Consider the following 21468-nt stretch of genomic DNA (forward strand, 5'->3'; position numbering starts at 1 on the left):
ATCTTAATCAATTATTGAGAACGCTAACATCTAAATATAATGTAGTTCATTGTTTTTAATTAAACTGTGTGAAATCACAATAGAAGTCCTAGTGCCCAACAGGATTTTATGGCTTGATTGACAAATATAATAAAATGGAATAAAATGGAGTACTTCCTCCAAAATTTGTGACCTGACTCAACTAGGATGTTTTTACTTTGCAAAATTGGAAAGTGTTCAAGGTTGTAAGTTAAGATATGTATCAAGTGTGCTATATATAAACTGCACACTCTAGGTATAATTACTAGTCAAATATTATAGCCAGTAGTAAATACGATGGTATGGTTAACTAATTTACAAGTTGCTTAATATTTATCCCCAGACCATAAAACAAATGTGTGATTTGTTTAACCCATGAGTGAAAACGATTTCGATAGAACAACAAGGCTGTGATGCAACGGCATACCTACCCAACAAATAATTTATTTTCTTAATAGATTATAGATATTCTATACAATAAACCTATGTGAATATGGTCATCTTATTAAACCAGACAAATCAGCTCAGAATAATTCGGTATTCAAAAGCAAAGATCATTTTCTTATACGTTCAAACATGTTCAAACTAGCCATCATTTTTATTCATTGAAATTTTCTGACACAGTCAAAGCCATTATATCCCTTAACATTTACTTACAAGCTCTGCCAATGGATCATGTTCAGATTTTGTGAACAACACAACTTTCTCAAGCTACTTTTTAATGCCCACATACATATATATATACCTCAAGGGTAGTTTAATGCCCACGTACACATATATATATACCTCAAGGGTAGTTTAATGCCCACATACACATATATATAGTTCAAAGGTAGTTTAGGACTAACTAATCAGTTCATTTCTCAAATAAAAATCTTGAAGAAAAAAAGATATACTACAGGTAAGATAGGAAAATCATGGAAATAAATAGCATTGATGATAGTGTATACAAATAGGTATTGTTTTCACAAGAGTTTTTTTCATTCCTCAAATTGTGGTTGGGCTAGAAAACAGAGTTTCGATGTAAATGTAGATGAGAACCTTCCTTTCTGAGAGCAAACCCGGATATTAAAGATATGAGTAAGAGGAAAACAGTTGCATATAGTCGAACAGTGAAGCAGGCAATAAAACATTGACCCCCAGCCCCTGCAAGGCCTTTACAACAGTAATATTTGAATGCTTAAATGACTTGCACCTCCCATTTGTTCTGGGCCATTGAAAACACTATTGTTATATTGAAAAAAATGACTTTAATGCTACTTCACATTACTCACTCAAGGTTTATAAATTATCTATAAGATCTCTGCAATTACCCAGGTATGTTTTACATAAATTGCAAATTTATTAAAAACACTGTGCAATGGGATTTACATTGTTAATATGTAGTGTAAAATCCAAAAATTGCAAATTTATTATACAAACTGTGCAATGGGCTTTACATTGTTAATATGTAGTGTAGAATCGAGAATAGGCAAATTACCTTGCCTCATTAGTGGAAGTCCACAAGGAGTGATAAAATTTTGCTCTATTGTACTTAGTATCTGAAACAGAAAAACCAACCAAAAGAAAAGAGTGTATACATACATGAATCATATCCTCTTCCTGAGAGAAACTAAGGCAGCAATAACCTCAGTACGTGATAGCAATAAGCTCTTTGGCATCCTTTATTAGGAGGTATCCTTTGACAAATAATTTCATACCTACTTCTTTTCGCCAGAAGTGAAAAAAAGAATTGACAAAATTGACCTCAAGCATACTTGCATTGAAGCTTCTAGATTGTGGATCAAAGCTGAAATCTAAATACAGTCCCAAACCCCTGAAAGCATGAAACCAAGCACCGAAAAACCCCAAGAAGACCTGCACACCAATGAAACTGTGTGCACGAATCAAGCTGCCCATGAAGCAGAACAAAATGCCAGTCCTGCACCAACCTCCAGCATGATCTATAAAATCTACAATCCCTTAAAAGATGCTCCAAGGATTTTAAACGATGAAAAAAGGGGCACAAACTATCTGACTACTTCCTTTTGGCATGGTGAACTTTGGAGGGCAGCCCTTGAACTACCAACGGAACAAAGACCCACACCTTGTAGCTCAAATGGAGAGACCATACACTGTGACTGATAGATCAATCGAGAATCCAGGTTGAATACCTCATACCATATGAGGGAACAATCTCTAAAAAAAGGCCATTTTGCCCTTTAACCCACTTGGTAGGTCAAGTCAGGCCTAGACATCCTGCCTGTATATGTGAAAGCTATCCACCAAGATGCCAATTGACTGACGATGGTCTGAAACCTCTGAAAGCATCAATGATGGAGCTAATCAATGGGTCTATTCGAGTCTGCTTTCAACGATGAAGCCAATCAATGGGTCTCTATTCGAGGCTATGGCCTAATAGGTATAAAAAGCAAAGTATGGATAACACTCCCTACTAAATATTGTGTCAAAGATATAGCAAATATGATGCAACAGCTAGACCAATCTAAAAATGGTCTCAAGCCAGAGTGAATGGGTCACAAACTCTACCTGAACAATGGCATGCGAAATTGTTTTATTTCTCTTGATCATGCAGAAGCATATGGGTCTCTACACTCTATATCTTGGCATAGTTTGTCTCAAAGGCAAGGCCCTCACACCTCAAACCCATAAAGAACAGTGGAGAACAATGTGACCTCAAGTTGCAAATCTACAGAAGGGAAGCTTCCATCCGTATGTTGAGAGTAGACCAGTGATAGTAACACACTGCACTAAAGAACTTCAGACGAGATTTTCTCTCCAAAGAAGTCCAAAGAACCAAAAGAATATATTATAACACCCTATAGGTGTATAAAAACATAGTGCTATGATTAGCAAAGCATAGTGCCCTGGTTAGAGTTAGAACATGAAACTACTTTTCATCAGTAAAAATCTATCATCGAGAACTGTAAGGCAATCCTGATTGAATCTTTAGCCTACTAAACTGTCTGCTTCTTGATAATGAAGGAAGCCGAGATTCTGAACCCCCGTTGTCGAAGAGGTAATGTCAGGAAACCACAGAGCTAGCCCAGTGTTGACCACTCTGACATCCATAAGTCATATGGTACTTTCTTTTTCTGGTTTTGCTTTCTATTTGCCTTGGTACAATCATTATTCTAGCAGTTGTAGTCAGCCTGGTGCAGTAGTAGGAGGAAGTACTAGTAGTTTCAGTGCTAGTACAATATCAAGGGGTCAGTAGAGTGGTGGTAGTTCATACCCAAGTGTGGCTTCAAACATGATTTCTTTATCCTACTAAACTGTATGCTTCTAAGATCGCCCTTGATTCGTTTATACCGGGGGTGACATACCATAGTGAGGAGCTTGGCATAGAGAATACCGAGGTCCGATTTTGCGGGCCCAAGATATGAACCGCAGATAAGGGTTCCTTTAGATTAAGTGCTACGGTACTGGATGTAACACTATATGGTGCACTGAAATGGTTCTATCGCAGGCTCAGCGGAAGTGTCTCTTTTAACTAAAGGCGCAAGTGGAAGCGCAACTGATAAAGTGAGCATGGTCAGAAGCTACTCTTATAGAGGTTGCAACTGACTTCAGCAATGGACACAGATGCAATTCCAAGTTGGTTAAGTGTTTGTTGGTTCATGGATGCGTTGGGCACTCTGTCCCTAAATGCTATCTGCTGCCATGCATTTCAAAGATTACCACAGAAAGGAATCCACAGAAAGGAATCCCTCTTGGGTTACCCGAGACAATTAGCACAGAAAGGAATCCCTCTTGGGTTGCTCGAGACAATTAGCACAGAAAGGAATCCCTCTTGGGTTGTCCATGGACAGTCAATATCAAGGGTAAGTTTTGGATATTAATCTTTAAGTGGTTGAGATTTAATCCAGATATGGCTGTATCAATAAAGCAAATGAAATGAATGAAAGAGTGCATCCTAAGTAAGAGGAATTCAAATTAAGTGCACAGTGAACTACCATGATGCTGCAAATAACAACTTAGTCAATACAGCCAAGAGATTCAAGGAGCTAGAACAAAACATAATTGTACCAGGTAACATATTAGAGTAACTTGAATAAAAGCACAGAGGACTAGCCAATTACCGAGATGGTTTTCCAATTCCACTTGCATCTTCCAGATTGTGAGATTTATTTATGTAGGGGGGAGCTCTGATACCAACGTAACACTCTACGTTGACTTAAAGTGTTCAAATCAGTCTTGTTAGAACATAGATACCAACTCTGCAAACAATGGAAAAACAGTATTTATGAAAACTGGGATTGGGAACATAGAACACAAGATAATCTATGCCACTGCATTTTACTTCTGCAAAAAGACTTCAAGTAGCAACAACAAGAGCTGAGGAAATGCTAGTGTGCTTAGGGAGACTCCCCCTTAGGTGAGCTTTCGTTAAAATGGGACTTCTTATATAAAAATTCCAGAAATTCAAAACACGAGTAGAAAGGAATCGATTATTATTAGGCCGATAGGCCTTCCTTTGAAAGAAACTTTCGTCGTCCTTTTGTTTCTGAGACTGACACCTGGCGTCCACATTCAGCGGGAAATTGTTCAAGCATTTCTGTTATGGTCTTCATCCTTCAGGCGGAATGGTCGGCATTTTTGTTATCGGCGCCTAGCGGGGGTCGATATCCCTCGCTTCTGCTATCATTCGCGCCTATCCCTCGCTTCTGCTATCATTCCCGCCTCTCTATCGCCGGAAATTGCCGTATGTGTCTCGTCAAGGTCAAGAAGAGTCCCAAGCCCGTGGCATCTTGCGCCATGCCTGCGCTTCTTGGTAATTTATTGCTTTCGCCCTTTTCCCTTTGGTTTCCTCCAATCCCCAAGCTGTTAAATGCTGCCAGAGGATATGAACTTGAAGGATGCTAATTTTGGGGTTTAACTGTCAGGCATGAAGATAAACACTGATACTCTGATGGCGATAAAGGCAAAGGAAATTTATTGCTTTCGCCCTTTTCCCTTTGGTTTCCTCCAATCCCCAAGCTGTTAAATTCCTTGAGAGCCCACATATGCCTGGCCATTGCAGTTTATATATTGATATCCACCGGAAGGAAGTCTTGGAGAGTGGATATCAGCCATCGGAGGGAAAATGGCGAACCAGTATTCCACCAAAAACTCTTTTGAAAGCCTGGTTGTGAGCACCATGATGAGTCGGCTAAATATGCGCAGCCCTTTTCTGGACACCAATACCTTCCTATCCAACTCGTATGATCGCATCATCGCGGACGAGAGCAAGAGCCCATTGGAGAGAGAGGAGGCGAAGCTGGAGAAGAATATCGTTCAGATTATATCCAGCAGGGACACTGATAAACTGAAGGCGAACTCCGGCCAGGCCGTCACCATTGGCGAGCACCAGGTTTGCGTGGGGTTCCACGAGGACCCAGAGCCCGGCTACCGCGTCTGGGAATGGCACGGTCACATCATGCTCTATGATGAGGAGAAGGGCTACACGACAGAGTATATCTACGGGAATTTCTTCGAGAAGGCAACTGAGTTTAAGCGTAGAGCGGCTAAACCCCAGGAGAAGAAAGACAAGGAGAACGAGGCCTCCGGTGGAACTGTGGACTTAGGAGGGCTTATTGATACCGTCAACGAGATGAACGCTCGAATTTTGTGCAGAAATATGAGCGCCGGGTCCTTCAAGTGAAGCTGCACGGTGGTTAATCACCGGGGTTTTTGGGCTTAGGGTTTATGCGAACTTACTGGTAAGAAGCCCCCCCTTTAAAACAAAAAAATTATGTGCATTGGTTGGTTCTGGTAAGTCGGCTAATGCTTTATTACTTCGGGAAAAGTATTTTCTATAATAACTGGTGGGTGGTAGTTGCAATATGAAGTCCTGAATTACTCTTGAGATAATTGCAGCATTTAAAGGGGATTTGTGCTTGTAAATCAGAAATGTCATGTGCTTGGGTTTGTTTCAGATGTGGAAATTATTCAGTTTTTTCTGATGGTCCCAAACAGGTCTTCAGGGTTTCCATGCCCTGTGCATGTTGTTGTTGGACACGGCAATTGCATCCAATTCTGCAAAAAATGTTGTTCTTTGTGAAATATAAAGGACCTTTTATTTGTGTGAAATCCAGGTATTGTAACCGCTGCTCTGATAAAATTTAAATATATTGTTTTGAAATTGCATGGTTAGTGGTCTGGATGCTATAATATGTATTCACTGTACCAAACTCTGTAGCTATGCTCTCATAAGCAGAGAGCAGCTGAAAGATTTCCATAAATTACATATTAGATAGGGCTTTTGGCATGCTTCTTCTATTAAGAGAAGATTATGGACAATAATTCATTTATTATCTCCATTGTATTTTCTTTATGCTGCTTCTTTTAAAAATAATTGGAACCTGTATTGTCTTAATCAAGATGTATTATTCCTTATTAAATTTGTTATTGCATATAGATAAGGGAGGTGCTCTAGGCCCAGATCTTATTTTGCTATTGCACGTAGAGAAAGGAGGTAATCTAGGCCTGTCTGGTGATAATGTGATGGTATTTTAATAAAATGAAGAATAGAACCATATCTTGGCAGGGATTAATTATTTATTTTACTTGTCATATTTGAATAACAATAAACTACTCTAAGCCAGTCTGGGGATGATGTGATGATATTTTAATAAGATGAATTACAGAGCCATATCAGGGATGAATTAGTTATTTTACTTCATATTTAAATAATAATAAACTAACATAGATCCTGTTAAACAGGGCTGTATATTTGAATAACAATCAAGGTGTATATTTAAATAACAATTGTAAATAAACTAGCATAGATCAATGTTAGCCCGGCAGGATATATTGTGTTATTAGTTGTTGAGAGGTAGGAATCTCAAGTTTTTGATCCTTAATAAATTGTGTATTATTTGTTGAGAGGTATGCATTTCAAGTTTTTTATCCTTAATAAATTAATTTAACATTGATTTATTGGTTAGTTTTCTCTCAAGGATTAAAAAAAAGCCTGGTTCAATATAAAATAGTATATGCTAAAATTCAATTTGAGATGGTTCAGCATAAAATTTTATATACAAAAATTCAATTCGAGATTTTTCCATTGAGCTTTAGGTGTAGTTTACTTTGCAGTTTTACAATGTAAAACTATTTTTTTGGGTGGGTATTTTCTAATGTAAAGTTGATTCCAGAGGGAGTTCTTGACGTTTGTTGTTTATTTATGTAATAACAATTATATCTGTCTCTGTTTGTGTTGAATTGAGAAAATATCCTTCTCTGAGCTACGAGAAATATCTGGACTTGAGTTACGAACTTACCTTCTAAATCCAGGATGCAAAATTTCGCTGATGAACTCGTATTTTATCTTGGAAGGTTTGATGGCTTATACCGTTAGTTTGGTTGAAACATATAAATAGCCCATTGTCCATGCATTGTGTGGTGATCTGACAAATAAAAGAATTTGTCATTTTGTTTCTTAGCTATAGCAATGATCTGATGCAATAAAACTTTGATTTAGAAGTCATTTTTCCAGATTCAAATAGAAGTGTTCATCTTTTATTTATTTAGGAGTGTATATATTAATGGGAAGGACTATCCTGTGTACATGGTTATGGTCATATGTACCATATTTATTTTCCAATTACTCACTTTCCATGAGATGCATCTGATAATAAGTTGGTACCAACTTTAGTGCCATGTCAGCTGAGCTGTAGTCTCACTGTAAAAATGTGGGAGTTTACTATTGCTGGCCCAAGTTGGGCTCCCAGGAAAAATAAGAGAATTCTCAGCCATATACCCAGAAGTGCAGTTCTGATATGAATAGATTTTAGCAGCAGATTGGGGAAATCAGTCCCTGACTTGGCCAAAAAATAAGGGGTGTTATGGTAATGAGAAAAGAAAAATTTAACCCTGCAATCATATCATCTAAATTTAATTTAAAGCACTGGCCTGACAATGGTATCATAACAGAATAGAAATCATGATCAGGTCACATCTTGTTTCTAGCATTATTTTCCTTCCAAAATTTAACTCACTTCTTTTGTGGACCCCAAGGTTCATCATTCAAATTCACAAAGCTACTTTGAATCTACTGAGGGTTAAAATGGAACTATTTTGTATTTTTGTGTGTGCCTGTGTAATTGAAGCTGAACATAATTGCAAGGGTCATCTTTATTCTTCCCTGGAATTTACTACAGGTGCTGCGCTTTCTGTTATATGTAATAGGATGTTTCCCTGAAAGGTTTCCCATGCTGAATAGGATTTATGTTGTGCACAAATGCAAATTTAAGGTTCCACACATCAAAATTTAATGCACTCCAAGTGCTATGCTTTTTCTGATTTTGATGCCAGCTGACTTATCTTAGGATTTATGTGTGCAATGCAATTCTAGGGTTCTGTACATTGCAGTTTATGCTCCACGTGCTTTGCAATTTCCGTGCCTCCCAGAATATTACATTCTCGATTCTCTGCACTCCGACCTTGTTGCCCCGGACACCCATTAACGACAGCAACAGCAACAACCGAAGAAGAAAAGTATTATGAAGTTGAGGTTGAAAATGCAGAGGACGAATCAGATTCTGATGTTGGGGGAGATAAAGACAACCAGCAAGTGAAGGGCAAGGGATTGAGGTGGGCTGATGTAGACGACAATGGATTGGATAAGGTGCAAAAAAGGCTCATAGAAGCTCTGCCTCCAAAGTTGTCTGGAAGGAGCAATGGCTTGATGAAACATATAATTTGTTTATCAGAAGAGGATGATCCATCTGAATTAATCATGAAGTGGGTGAGAATAATGAAGCCCAAAAGAGTAGATTGGCTTGCAGTCCTCAAACAGATGGAGGAACAGAACCTCAACCATCCCCTCTTCTTCAAGGTCAGTGGCTTTTCAATTATTATAGATGTGCTTCTTAAATATAGATGGACTGAGTAAATTATTAACCAAGTTGATCTGTATGACATTTTCTTTTCAGTCCACTAATGCTTTTACTGCTCTGCAATTTATGCCATATGCCATACGAAGCTTCTTGGCAGTGTTATCAGACTCTTCGCAGTCCAAGTGGAGTCGCGAGTTTGACTATGTTTTAAGAGGAAACAGAGTCTAATCAGCTGAATCTGAATCAATCCCGACTTATTCTTTAAAGTTTAACTCATAAATATCACCCAAACTCACTGTTACCACTCAAATTATCACCTAGGAGGAAAAGTCCTAACCTCAATGGGACAGCCTAGACGCATAATAGGCAAGCCACTCACTGTCACCTTGATGGCCTTGCCCGACCAAGGAGACTGCCTATCCCAGGGGGAATCCGCATGATCAATTTAAACTTAGATTGTTGGGAGAGAAATTGGAAAATACTAGCATGAATTGACTACTCTTATGCTTAACTCAATCAAATCGATTCATTCGTCAAAGATGTGAGAATACACAAAATTCATATACTCGTTAAAATTCTAAGCTTCCAAGAGCAGGCATCCATATGTTCTAAGGCTAACTGTATCAGACAATCAGGCTACCGCAGGCACTCCATGCATTTGTTCATCTGATCGAAAATCACGGCCTCTTCCTCTTCCACGACCTACAATCCCATCTGTGCCATAGACAATGGGGCCCATATTATATAATCAGTTGCTCAGTCCAATCACATTGAACCCAAGGGTACTTTTTGGCAAATGACATTCACTAGCCAATTGGATAAGCGGTTCTCTGCTTGAGATTTCTGAGTACCAAAATTACTTCGTTGCACCCTCCTTTGGTTAGACACAGGTGGAACCCAAAAGGCTCTAAAGATTAGAAGTCTAGATGGAGGGCGTCTAAACATGAGAAGGTCTAGATGGAGGCCAACTATTTGCGAGGAAGAGAGGTGGGCAGCCCCAGGCCTTAAGAACATAGTCGTGGGCCTTTTTTTTATACGGAATCTCCCCATTTTTTGAGTTGAGTGGGGTCGCAGGCCTTAAGGAGAACATGGGCTGGGCTTCTCTTTTTAACATTAGCTCCCATTTTTTTGATTAGAACGAGGTCGTAGATCTTAATAAGAACATAGGGTTGGGCTTGAGCTCTTAATCTTCTTTATTGCTATGTTACCAACCAGCTCTGTTGAAAAAAACAGAGTTTTCAGGGTTCTCCTGGGTGAAACCCAGCTGGGCTCTGCTGCTGACCTTAGTTAACTAGGTCACGAGTCTGACTCTCTGCTGACAACTTAAACTTGCCATTATTAAGTCATCTCTGTGAGCACTTGTGGGTTGGAACCTGATTGGTGAGCGCATTTCACAAAAATTAAGCAAAACACACCTTTTTATCTGATGCCCCTCCAGTGGACTTGCGGTCGAAAATTTGATGAGGGATTATAGTCCCAGCCCAAAACTAATTGCTATTTTTTTAAACAGAGTGTGCTGAGGGTTTTGGGGGTTGCTGAATCGATCCTTTGCCTAAGAAGATTGGAAAATGAAAATTTTACTAATTGTTTGCTGGAAAAGTGAAGTTTGCTGCTTGTTTTGGATAATGCATATCAAGCTTCATCGGTGAGTACCTCATGAGTTATACCCTGCTAGACAAGTCAAAATTGCACGCAGATGGACATATGCCTTTAAATATGTGACAATGGATTAAATAATGTGTCCTCTTTAGTTGGTGGTCTGCACTCATATAAGCTATATTCTTCTCTTCTGGAAACTTTCCAGTTTTGTCACTCAACATTCTCGTAGATGTTTTCTTCCAAATTGTAGGATATAATTTCAGATGTAATTTCCAGCATTATTTCTCAGTGTGCCCATAAATCAACACTGCAATGATTGCAGTGATTCCTGGTGTTGTCTTTTGAGTCACTGAGCAGTGGTGAAAGTCCTATTTCTGTTCGTTTGCTTAGGAGATTTTTGATGTTAGGTACCTTTCCTTGGTTTTCCATTTCCCCACTGCTGGTTTTCTGTTCTTGTACTCAATAAATAGAGCCTTCTTACCAGCATCATTAAGGTTCTTTACTTCAAATGGGGTAAATTCCTTTCTGATGTAGCCATGTAGTTCTCAATTTTTTATCAACGTTTGAGGAACTTCTACTTTGAGATTTAGCAAGCTTGCTGATTTCTTATATTCAGTGGTGTAGTCCTGAACAATTTTTCTTGTGTTTGTGAAAATATCACAATTAAATGGATCTTCTTGATATCCAATATCGTAGAACTGATCCTTCAACAGCATTTTGAATGTCTCCCATGATACTATCGAGGGTCTCCTTTGCTGCTTCAAAGATTGCATATAGCTGTCTCACCTTAAAGCATGGTGGAAGATAACGAGGAAGTCCTCAAATTCAGAAGGTTTCAGGCTGTTTAACCTTAGTATCCTCTTGATGAGAATTTCCTTCTTTCTTGAAATTTACTGAGCATTTCTCTTTCTTTGTCATTCGATGGGTCATCATTTTTGTTAACATACCAATATTTGTTTTTAACCGATTTAGGATGATCTTTTGTTCTTCTCTTTCTTCTTGGTATTGTTTGTCAATATGAAAGACCAAATACACAATGCATGGGAGATGTAAAATATGATATTTATATCAAATGGGGCCATTGCATACAATGAGGCAGATCTCCTTGGTTATTTGTTGTACAACTAATTTCCCTAATCACGTTATTTACAAGTGAATTTGAATTAATCTTACCAAAATTTTTAGTTCCTTGAAGTTTATCTATTATGTTATCAATGCATGGCAATGGATATCAGTTTTTAAGGGTATGGATCAACAATCGTCAACACTTTTAACTGCTTTGAAGTTTTGCTCTGCTCTGTTGGATCAGGTGACACACTTTTAACCATTGATTTGAAGTGTGACTGCTTTTTCCAAATATCAGTTGAGTTGACTGCTTGTCCAATAAAAAAAATTTAAAATAAAATTAAAATAATTTAAAATAAAAATTTCTAGAAAACATTGGCTTAAATCAACCCATATGAAAAAAATCTAAAGAAAATAATAAGCTTTCAGCAATTTATCGATTGCTATATACCTAGCATACCTAGCAGTGGGCAGGTATAATAACAAGAAAGAGGCTAGGTACTTTTTTCACTCATTTGATAAAAAAAATCTCACCACTCCTTATTTTTGTTCTAGCAGTTAATGTTGTATTAACTAACTGTTTATTAAAAAAATCAACAATAGAAATCAAATAGAAAGCGGTATGGTTCAATGCCTAAACAGTGGATATCAAGCTCTACAACATCTTACTTAGATTTTCGATAAACAAATTGCACAATGAAAAGGATGCCAACTTTGATGGTTATTGCACATCCACCATAGAACGTGTCTTGACTCCTTATGTTCTCGTTTCTTCCGTCAAAGTCCAATATAAGTGTTTAAACATATAACGAAACTTCTCTTGCAAAGTATTTACAGTAGTTGAATTTAATGTGATTGTACATTTTTTTGCATATAGAATATTTTTGAATTTGATTGATAAAAACGATGTCAATTATTTAACATTTTTTTCGTCAAATTTTAAAATAGTTTCGAAATCTAATTAAAATAAAAATAACCAGTATAAAATAACTTAGATTTTTTTTTTTTTTTTTTTACTACAACGAGTCTTTTAATATTTTCCTGTCCCTGAAATTGTACTATTGTGACAATATTTGCACTGGAGCTTATCATGAAAGAGACAAGGTGGTTGCAAATTACATATCAATTCCCAACATTGAGCGAGATGTATGCACTATATGGCAGAGTAATAAAAGCTATGACACACTTGTACATATGTCACTAAATCTGGAGTGGCTTTATTTAGAGTTGGCTCCTGATAGCGAAGAAATTCTTTCAAAGTTGGTGTTGGTCTTTAATGTTCATGTTGATACTCTTCTTTCTCCTTAGTTTTTTTCAAATGTTCAATGGTGTGTAAATGTAATTAGGTAAATGTTTAATAATATTAATGGTGTAAAAATGTAATTAATTTAATTACACATTTTTTTCATTATTTTTGGGTGAAATGTTTGATATATTATATTATAATTTTGGTTACTTAAAATAAAATAAAAATAACATTAAAAATAAAAATTATAAGTTATTATTTATTTTATCAATTTTTGTTGGGTAGTTAAGGTAAATTTGAAATAAAAATAAAAATAACCCTATATTAAAATAAAAAGTTATTATTTTTTTAATTAATTTTTATTGGGTAGTTATGGTAAATTTGACTTGGTCAAGTTAGTTTTTGAGCTCTGAGTTTATGAGAACCCATGGTATTGTCCATGGGATTTAAATCCCTTTTTAGTAGATAAAGAGTTAAAATGGATCTAGATTGGTATTAATGATAGACAGTTTAACAAATTGTTTAAATTAAATGCATTTTAACTAAATAAATTATATATAAGAGAGCCTTCTAAGTTATGTAAGTTTGAGCCTTTTAATTGAATTGTGTATAAATGTTAATATCTTTAAAATTTTGAAATTTCAATAGTGATTTTAGTAAATTTTTTTAAAAATAATAAAATTTTAATATTTAATAAAAATAATGAAATTAATATAAGTGAGACAAAATTATCATTAAATCTAGAAAAAATAGATTTAAAATTTAATATAAATGATATATTTAATTATCAATTATTTAACAAGTATAATTTATCAATATATTTTAAATTAAAAGAAATATAAAGTTGAATTATAAATGATTTAATAACTTTTTATATTAATACAATGTGAATTTCAGCTATTTAAATCATTTGATATATTAGCCTAAATCATTTATCAATTATTGAGAGGGGTCAAATTTTTTGAAGTGAAAACCTCTTTTTTTAGTGCAAAACCTGAAGAAATGTTTGCATGCCAAAAAATTTGATCCCTCTTAGCATTTAATAAATTCAGAATTAAGATGGATCTACACTGGTTCTAATTAGTGTACCATGTCATTGCTACTCAACAAGTATTTAATCTTATTTATAAATTAACATAACATTTATTATCAGGCTTACCAATCTAGTTCCAAAATGACAATGGTATGTTTACAACATTTCATTGAGTGATTACACTTGTGACTCAATAACAAGGTAATATTCAACTATGAAAGACATAATTCCACTAGGAGGGTATGCTACCATTTGGTTCACTTTCCATATACTTCATGATAATTGTTCTTTTTTTGCAAGGTGTTGGTTCTCATTATTACTTTGATTATAAACAACATAGATAATAAATCATAACACTGGTTCAACATATACCATTCATGAATTTTAAGGTTAGCATTGAATATAGTAGTAATACATAAGCATACTCTTGTATGCTCCTCATAGTACAATGGTATTTCCCTTAAATTAAATCTTGTGATTATGTTGGAGTCCTCAACAATAACTACATCCCTTTGCACAATGCCCTTGAGGAACTTGACTCCTTGATACATTGTTAGTGCTTTTGCTTGTTATTAGTTGCTTGTCCCTATCTCCAGGAAAATTTTAATTTATAGGGACCTCTTCCACTTAGCAAAGCACAAAGCAAGGTCTTGATCTCCATTGAATCCATTCCCTCTAGTTCCATAGTGTTGGCATAAAGAATTTTAGCTACTGGCTGCTCTTTGGGTATCCCTAAAATTCGTATACCTTGGCTCATTACAGTGATGAATCAGACAAGTGTATAATGTGATTTCAATGACACCTTATCTCATTTGCAGTGAACATTTCTACCAGCTCCATGCAGAGGACCCTCTTTTCAATATGTTTTCAATTCTATGTTTTGAAATTTTTTTAATTAGAAATGTAAAATCATAAATTTAATTAATTATATGTTTTAAATTTTATTTTTAAATTAAAAATATAAAATCATAAATTTAAATGGTTCAAATTACATTATAATGCACTTAATATTTATAATATGGGTAGCCCTTTCCAAATTTATACTTTCCATTATATATTAAATATTATCCATTAAAATGAAAATAAATATCTACAAATTTTAATAATAATAAAGAATTTGGCATGTTAATATTTTTTTATTAGTAATTTTAAAATTATAAATTACAATTTTTGAAATTATATTACATTTTTCATGTATTATTGTATATAATATTTATAAAATTAAATAAAATAACCATATATTTAATAAAATTTTTATTATTATCAATTTTATGGTTTGAAATTTTCCAAAATAAAAATATAAAATTATAATTTTAAATGGTTCAAATTTCATTGTAATTCACTTGATATTTATAATATTTATGGGCTTTTCCAAGTTTATGTTTTCTACTTTATATTAAATATTATTGATTAAGATAAAAATAAATATCTATAGATTTAAATAATTGCATGGAGAGACTTTAGTCCAACATGAATGATTACATGGGAGACTTTAGCCCAAAGTGAATGAGATGTTCTAAGGTTATGTAATGTTATTTAAACTTGTTAATTTAGTTAAATTACATAAATATAAAATAAAATAAAATAAAATAAGAATTATAATTATTAATCATTAAACCATTTTAGATTCATCTTAACTCTAGATTTAGATAGCCTACAAAGGGATCAAATTTCTCAATGTACAAGCTTTTCCTTTAGATCCATCTTAAGAGTTTGTTCTATTTGCATAGTTTGGGAAATATTACAAAGACCCAGGATTCCACATGAGTGAGAGAGACAATTTACTTGATGTGGTTTATAAACATGTATATGCATCTCCTAGATGGGGAGGAGCATGTGGAGGGATATGGAGGTGAGTATGAGATTGTTTTGTGTGAGAAATCCATCACAACTTGTTAGATTTTTCACTCTACAATGTTTCTATGTGCTTGAGTTTGTGCTAAAAGGAAATCTAACACATGTTAGATTTTCTTTTACATTGCAATGTTCTTAATCTAGAACACATTAGACTTATTTAGTCCTAAAATGTTGTTATGTTCTTGTGTTTGTGCTAGAAGGAAATATAGCATGTGTTAGATTTATTTCAAATTTGAATATGCTTGTGTTTGTGTTGAATTTTTTTTTAACACAAGCTAGATTTCTTATACTCTACAATGTTGTTGTTGGCAATGTCTATGTATTTGTGGTACACATAAATCTAGTACTTGTTAGATTTCTCACTCTACAATGTTTCTATGTGCTGGAGTTTGTGCTAAAAGGAAATCTAACACATGTTATATTTTATTTTATATTGTAATGTTGTTAATCTAACACACATTAGACCTATTTAGTACTACAATGTTGTTATGTTCTTGTGTTTGTGATCGAAGAAAATAAAACATGTGTTAGATTTATTTCAAATTTAAATGTGCTTGTGTTTGGGTTGGAAGAAAATTTAACACAAGCTAGATTTCTTATACTCTACAATGTTGTTGTTGGCAGCGTGCTTGTATTTGTGGTAGACATAAATCTAGCACTTGCTAGATTTCTCACTCTACAATGTTTCTATGTGCTCGAGTTTGTGCTAAAAGGAAATCTAACACATGTTAGATTTTCTTTTACATTACAATGTTGTTAATATAGCACACATTAGACTTATTTAGTCCTAAAATGTTGTTATGTTCTTGTGTTTGTGCTAGAAGGAAATATAACATGTGTTAAATTTCTTTCAAATTTAAATTTGCTTGGGTTTGTGTTGGAAGAAAATTTAACACAAGCGAGATTTCTTATACTCTACAATGTTGTTGTTGGCAACGTGCTTGTATTTGTGGTAGACAAAAATCTAGCACTTCCTAGATTTCTCAACCTACAATGTTTCTATGTGCTTGAATTTGCGCTAAAAGGAAATCTAACACATGTTAGATTTTCTTTTACATTGCAATGTTGTTAAACTAGCACAAATTAGACTTATTTAGTCCTAAAATGTTGTTATGTTCTTGTGTTTGTGCTAGAAGGAAATATAGCATGTGTTAGATTTCTTTCAAATTTAAATGTGCTTGTTTTTGTGTTGGAAGAAAATTTAACACGATATGATTTCTTATACTCTATAATGTTGTTGTTGGCAATATGTTGTATTTGTGGTAGACATAAATCTAGCACTTGCTAGAATTCTCAATCTACAATGTTTCTATGTGCTTGACTTTGAGCTAAAAGGAAATCTAACACATGTTAGATTTTCTTTTACATTGTAGTGTTGTTATATTTGTGGTAGACATAAATCTAGCACTTGCTAGAATTCTCAATCTACAATGTTTCTATGTGCTTGACTTTGAGCTAAAAGGAAATCTAACACATGTTAGATTTTCTTTTACATTGTAGTGTTGTTAATCTAGCACACATTAGACTTATTTAGTACTACAATGTTGTTATATTCTTGTGTTTGTGCTAGAAGGAAATATAGCATGTGTTAGATTTCTTTCAAATTTAAATGTGCTTGTGTTTGTGTTGGAAGAAAATTAACACAATCTAGAATTCTTATACTGTACAATGTTGTTTTTGGCAACGTGCTTGTATTGGTGGTAGACATAAATCTAGCAGTTGCTAGATTTCTCACTCTTGAATGTTTCTATGTGCTTGAGTTTGCGCTAAAAGGAAATCTAACACATGTTAGATTTTCTTTTACATTGCAATGTTGTTAATCTAGCACACATTAGACTTATTTAGTCCTAAAATGTTGTTATGTTCTTGTGTTTGTGCTAAAAGGAAATATAACATGTGTTATATTTCTTTCAAATTTAATTTTGCTTGTTTGTGTGGGAAGAAAATTTAACACAAGCCAGATTTCTTATACTCTACAATGTTGTTATTGGCAACGTGCTTGTATTTGTGGTAGACATAAATCTAGCACTTCCTAGATTTCTCACTCTACAATGTTTCTATGTGCTTGAGTTTGCACTAAAAGTAAATCTAACACATGTTAGATTTTCTTTTACATTCCAATGTTGTTAATCTAGTACACATTAGACTTATTTAGTCCTAAAATGTTGTTATGTTGTGTTTGTGTTAGAAGGAAATATAGCATGTGTTAGATTTCTTTCAAATTTAAATGTGCTTGTGTTTCTGTTGAAAGAAAATTTAACACAAGCTAGATTTCTTATACTCTACAATGTTGTTGTTGGCAACGTGCTTGTATTTGTGGTAGACATAAATCTAACACTTCCTAGATTTCTCACTCTACAATGTTTCTATGTGCTCGAGTTTGCGCTAAAAGGAAATCTAACACATGTTAGATTTTATTTTAAATTGCAATGTTGTTAATCTAGCACACATTAAACTTATTTAGTCCTACAATGTTGTTATGTTCTTGTGTTTGTGCTCAAAGGAAATATAACACATGTGTTAAATTTCTTTCAAATTAAAATGTGCTTGTGTTTGTGTTGGAAGAAAATTTAACACAATCTAGAATTCTTATACTCTACAATGTTGTTGTTGGCAACATGCTTGTATTTGTGGTAGACATAAATCTAGCACTTGATAGACTTCTCACTCTACAATGTTTCTATGTGCTCAAGTTTGCGCTAAAAGGAAATCTAACACATGTTAGATTTTATTTTACGTTGGAATGTTGTGAATGCTTACATGTTTCTGTTTAGGCTAAAAGGAAATCTAGCTTGTGCTAGATTTTTTTTGTCGTGTAATGTTGCCATTGGAAATTTTTATATGTTTGTGTTATAAGTAAATGTAACACAGACTAAATTTTTCTCACCCTACAATGTTGTTATGTGATTATGTTTCCATTAGAAGGAAATATAGTATGCATTATATTTCTTTCACCTTGTAATGTTGTTATTTGCAACGTTCTTGTGTTTTTTATAGGAGGAAATCTTTGTACACTATCCCATTCTTAGACTACATATTCCATATGAAGGGCCTTCTAATCATTTTGGGGTTTAACATTTTTTATATTATAACAACAGTCTATGTAGGCATGGACTAAAACCTCATAGTCTCTAAAAGGCAAGGTCAAATGTCCCAAGAAATATTATTATTACAGTGTTTTTATTGACATTGTGTTTATGTTTTTGCTAGAAGGAAATTTAGCATCCACTAGATTTGCTTTACAATACAATGTTGTTGTTGGCAATCTTCTTGTATGCAATAGAATATAGTCTAGCATGGGTTACATTTCCTTTGCCTTGCAATATTTTTAATGACAATGTGTTTGTGTTTGTGGTAGAAGGAAATCTAGCTTGTGCTATATTTATTTTGTTTTGCAATGTTTTTCTTGGAAATATGAATGTGTTCGTACTAAAAATAATTCTAGCACGTGCTATATTTATTTCACCTTACAATGTTTTTTTTGACAATATCCATGCGTTTGTAATATAAATAAATCTAGGATGCGAATATTTCTTTTGCTTTTTAAGATTCTTGTTGGCAATATGCTTTTGTTCGTGTTAGAAGTAATTATATCACATTTTATATTTCTTTCACCTTGCAAAGTTGCTATGTGTTTTTCTTTGTGCTAGACGAAGATCTAGAAGAAAATCTAACGATTGCCATAGTTAATGTTCTTTCATTGTGTTTTGCTTTTATTTTTTCTAAAGCAAACTAAGAATGTACATGACTAGAAGAGATAAATTTTGTGTACATATGATGTTGTAGTTTCTACAATTGTTTTTATTTATTCCCAATGTAATGTCTTTTGGAAATGTTCTTATGCTCGTGCTAGAAGGAAACCTAGTAGATGTTTGCTTTCCTATATTCACGATTAAAAGAACATAATAAATTATTTGGGGGTGCCCTTTTTCTAACCTTGATTAGCTATTATTGTGAGTTCTACACTTGTTATTGTTCTTGTTCATTTTGTTACACATATAATGATGTGAGTAGTTATAGTATTTATAAATTCATATTTTCATCAATAATTTGAAACTATGATAACAATTTTTTACTTTATTTTCAGATACCATGGACTATGAAGCTAGCGAGAATTCAAAGGAAGCATCCAAGGAAAAAGGAAGTTCAAGAAACACGACACCAAATTCTTTAAATGGTATGACAATTTTAGTTTATACTTTGTTACAATCGTTAGACATTGTGTTAATAACTCGTTGTTGATTAATAAAACCTATGGAAATAGCCTTAGGAGTGGGGTTTTAATGAGGACAACCCATACTAACATGGGTATTTTTTTTCCAAGAAATTTTAACTATGTGATAACTTTTAGTGTCATATACTAAACTTGCATAACATATGTACTCATTTATTATTGTGCGTGTAAATGGAAATCGTGTATTATAAGGTTGTTTAATACTATTTGTTATTTCATGTCTTCCATAATATTTTTCTTTCTAGAAACCATGGAAACTGCTAGGCGTGAAATTTGAAGTAAAGTAGCAAAGAGAAAAAGAAAAACAAATGATATACAAATGATGCCCCCTTCAACTGATATGGTGGTTTTATATTTTATGTACTCTTTTAGAAATGGTTGGATTAGGTGGTTTCTTTTCTTAGCAATTTTACCTACGTGATAACTTTTGGTGTCATATAGTAAAACTTGCATAGCATATGTACTCATTTATTATTGTCCATGTAAATGGAAATCATGTATGATAAGGTTGTTTAATAATATTTGGTATTTCATGTATTCCATAATTTTTTTCTAGAAACTGCGGAATCTGGTGTGCTTGAAATTCAAAGTAAAGTAGTCAAGAAGAAACAAAAAAAAGTGATATACAAACATTGCTTCCTTCAACTCGTATGGTGGTTTTATATTTTATGTACACTCTCTTAGAAATGGTTAGATTAGGTGGTTTTTTAGTATTTATAAGAACATTATGTGACAATATTTGAAATTATATTTTCATTTTGATTAATGCAAATATTTTTTTTGTTGTTATTTGCAGAATTGGTTGGCCCAAAAGCAAATGAAATGTTACAACCATCACTTAAGAAAAAGAAAAGTTATTCAACTGAAAAGGTAGTATTAATAACACCTTCTACTTCTACTTTTGAAATGATTAAAAAATACAATACATATAATGAGTTTGTGCAAGATTGGTACATCCAAATAGAAGCTCCGATGAATATGTTTCATGATATGTATCTATTTGGATCAATAGATGGAAACGAACCAGAGATATTAGGAATAATAATTAATTGCTATGCTTACAATGAAAATGACATTGACTTTCAAGTGGAAATGATTAAAGAAAATGAGGTAAAATTAATTTCATGTCAATTGGAGTATACAAATTTTAAACCAGATTTGATTGAAGCTTCAAGTATTGATTCAACAAATACGATAAAGATTTCAATGTTCAAGTTGGATAACTTTGAGAGCTTCTCTAAATCTGGACTAAATAGTTGTGCAGATCTTTTAAAATGCATCGCCACTGTTCTGAGATATCGCTATGTAAGAAGTAAAAAAACATCATCTGTACTTCTTCATTTACAACAAAAAAGTAAATTTCTTGATAAAATTGATTCTCAATTACTTGCTTTGAGAAGAGTATATTTATTTGATTTGGAGGAGAATATAACAAAAAGTGATTTCAAGCTCACTATAGAATTTCAAAAAACTAGGAAAGTTAAATTTGAAACAACTATAACCTTGCAAACCAATGTGATGAGATTCATGAAGCCTTCAAGCATTGCTATCTATTTTCAAACTCCTTTAATACAAAAGTGGTTGTCGAAAGATGTAA

The 21468-nt window shown here is 33.8% G+C and overlaps 1 protein-coding gene and 1 long non-coding RNA gene across 2 annotated transcripts; both read left to right on the forward strand.

Moving 5' to 3' along the window:
- Nucleotides 1–4625: 4625 nt before the first annotated feature.
- Nucleotides 4626–6147, forward strand: LOC149201281 (uncharacterized). The gene is made up of 2 exons (XM_089399699.1): nt 4626–5720; nt 5977–6147. Exon 1 carries the CDS (start codon nt 5105–5107, stop codon nt 5660–5662), a length of 558 nt encoding a protein of 185 aa, XP_089255825.1. The 5' UTR covers nt 4626–5104; the 3' UTR covers nt 5663–5720; nt 5977–6147.
- A 1733-nt stretch (nt 6148–7880) lies between these two features.
- LOC149201282 (uncharacterized) lies at nt 7881–20976 on the forward strand. The gene is made up of 3 exons (XR_016253406.1): nt 7881–8836; nt 19725–19814; nt 20668–20976. It is a non-coding gene; the product is annotated as an uncharacterized LOC149201282 (long non-coding RNA).
- The last annotated feature ends 492 nt before the right edge of the window (nt 20977–21468 follow it).

The sequence above is a fragment of the Pinus tabuliformis genome, chromosome 2_1, assembly GCF_031772625.1.
Source record: "Pinus tabuliformis cultivar Carrire ecotype Pingquan chromosome 2_1, CPIR1, whole genome shotgun sequence".
Classification (NCBI taxonomy): domain Eukaryota; kingdom Viridiplantae; phylum Streptophyta; class Pinopsida; order Pinales; family Pinaceae; genus Pinus; species Pinus tabuliformis.

What these genes read in the sequence shown, in the direction of transcription:
- LOC149201281 (XM_089399699.1), top strand. Translation starts at nt 5,105, where the DNA reads ATGGCGAACCAGTATTCCACCAAAAACTCTTTTGAAAGCCTGGTTGTG.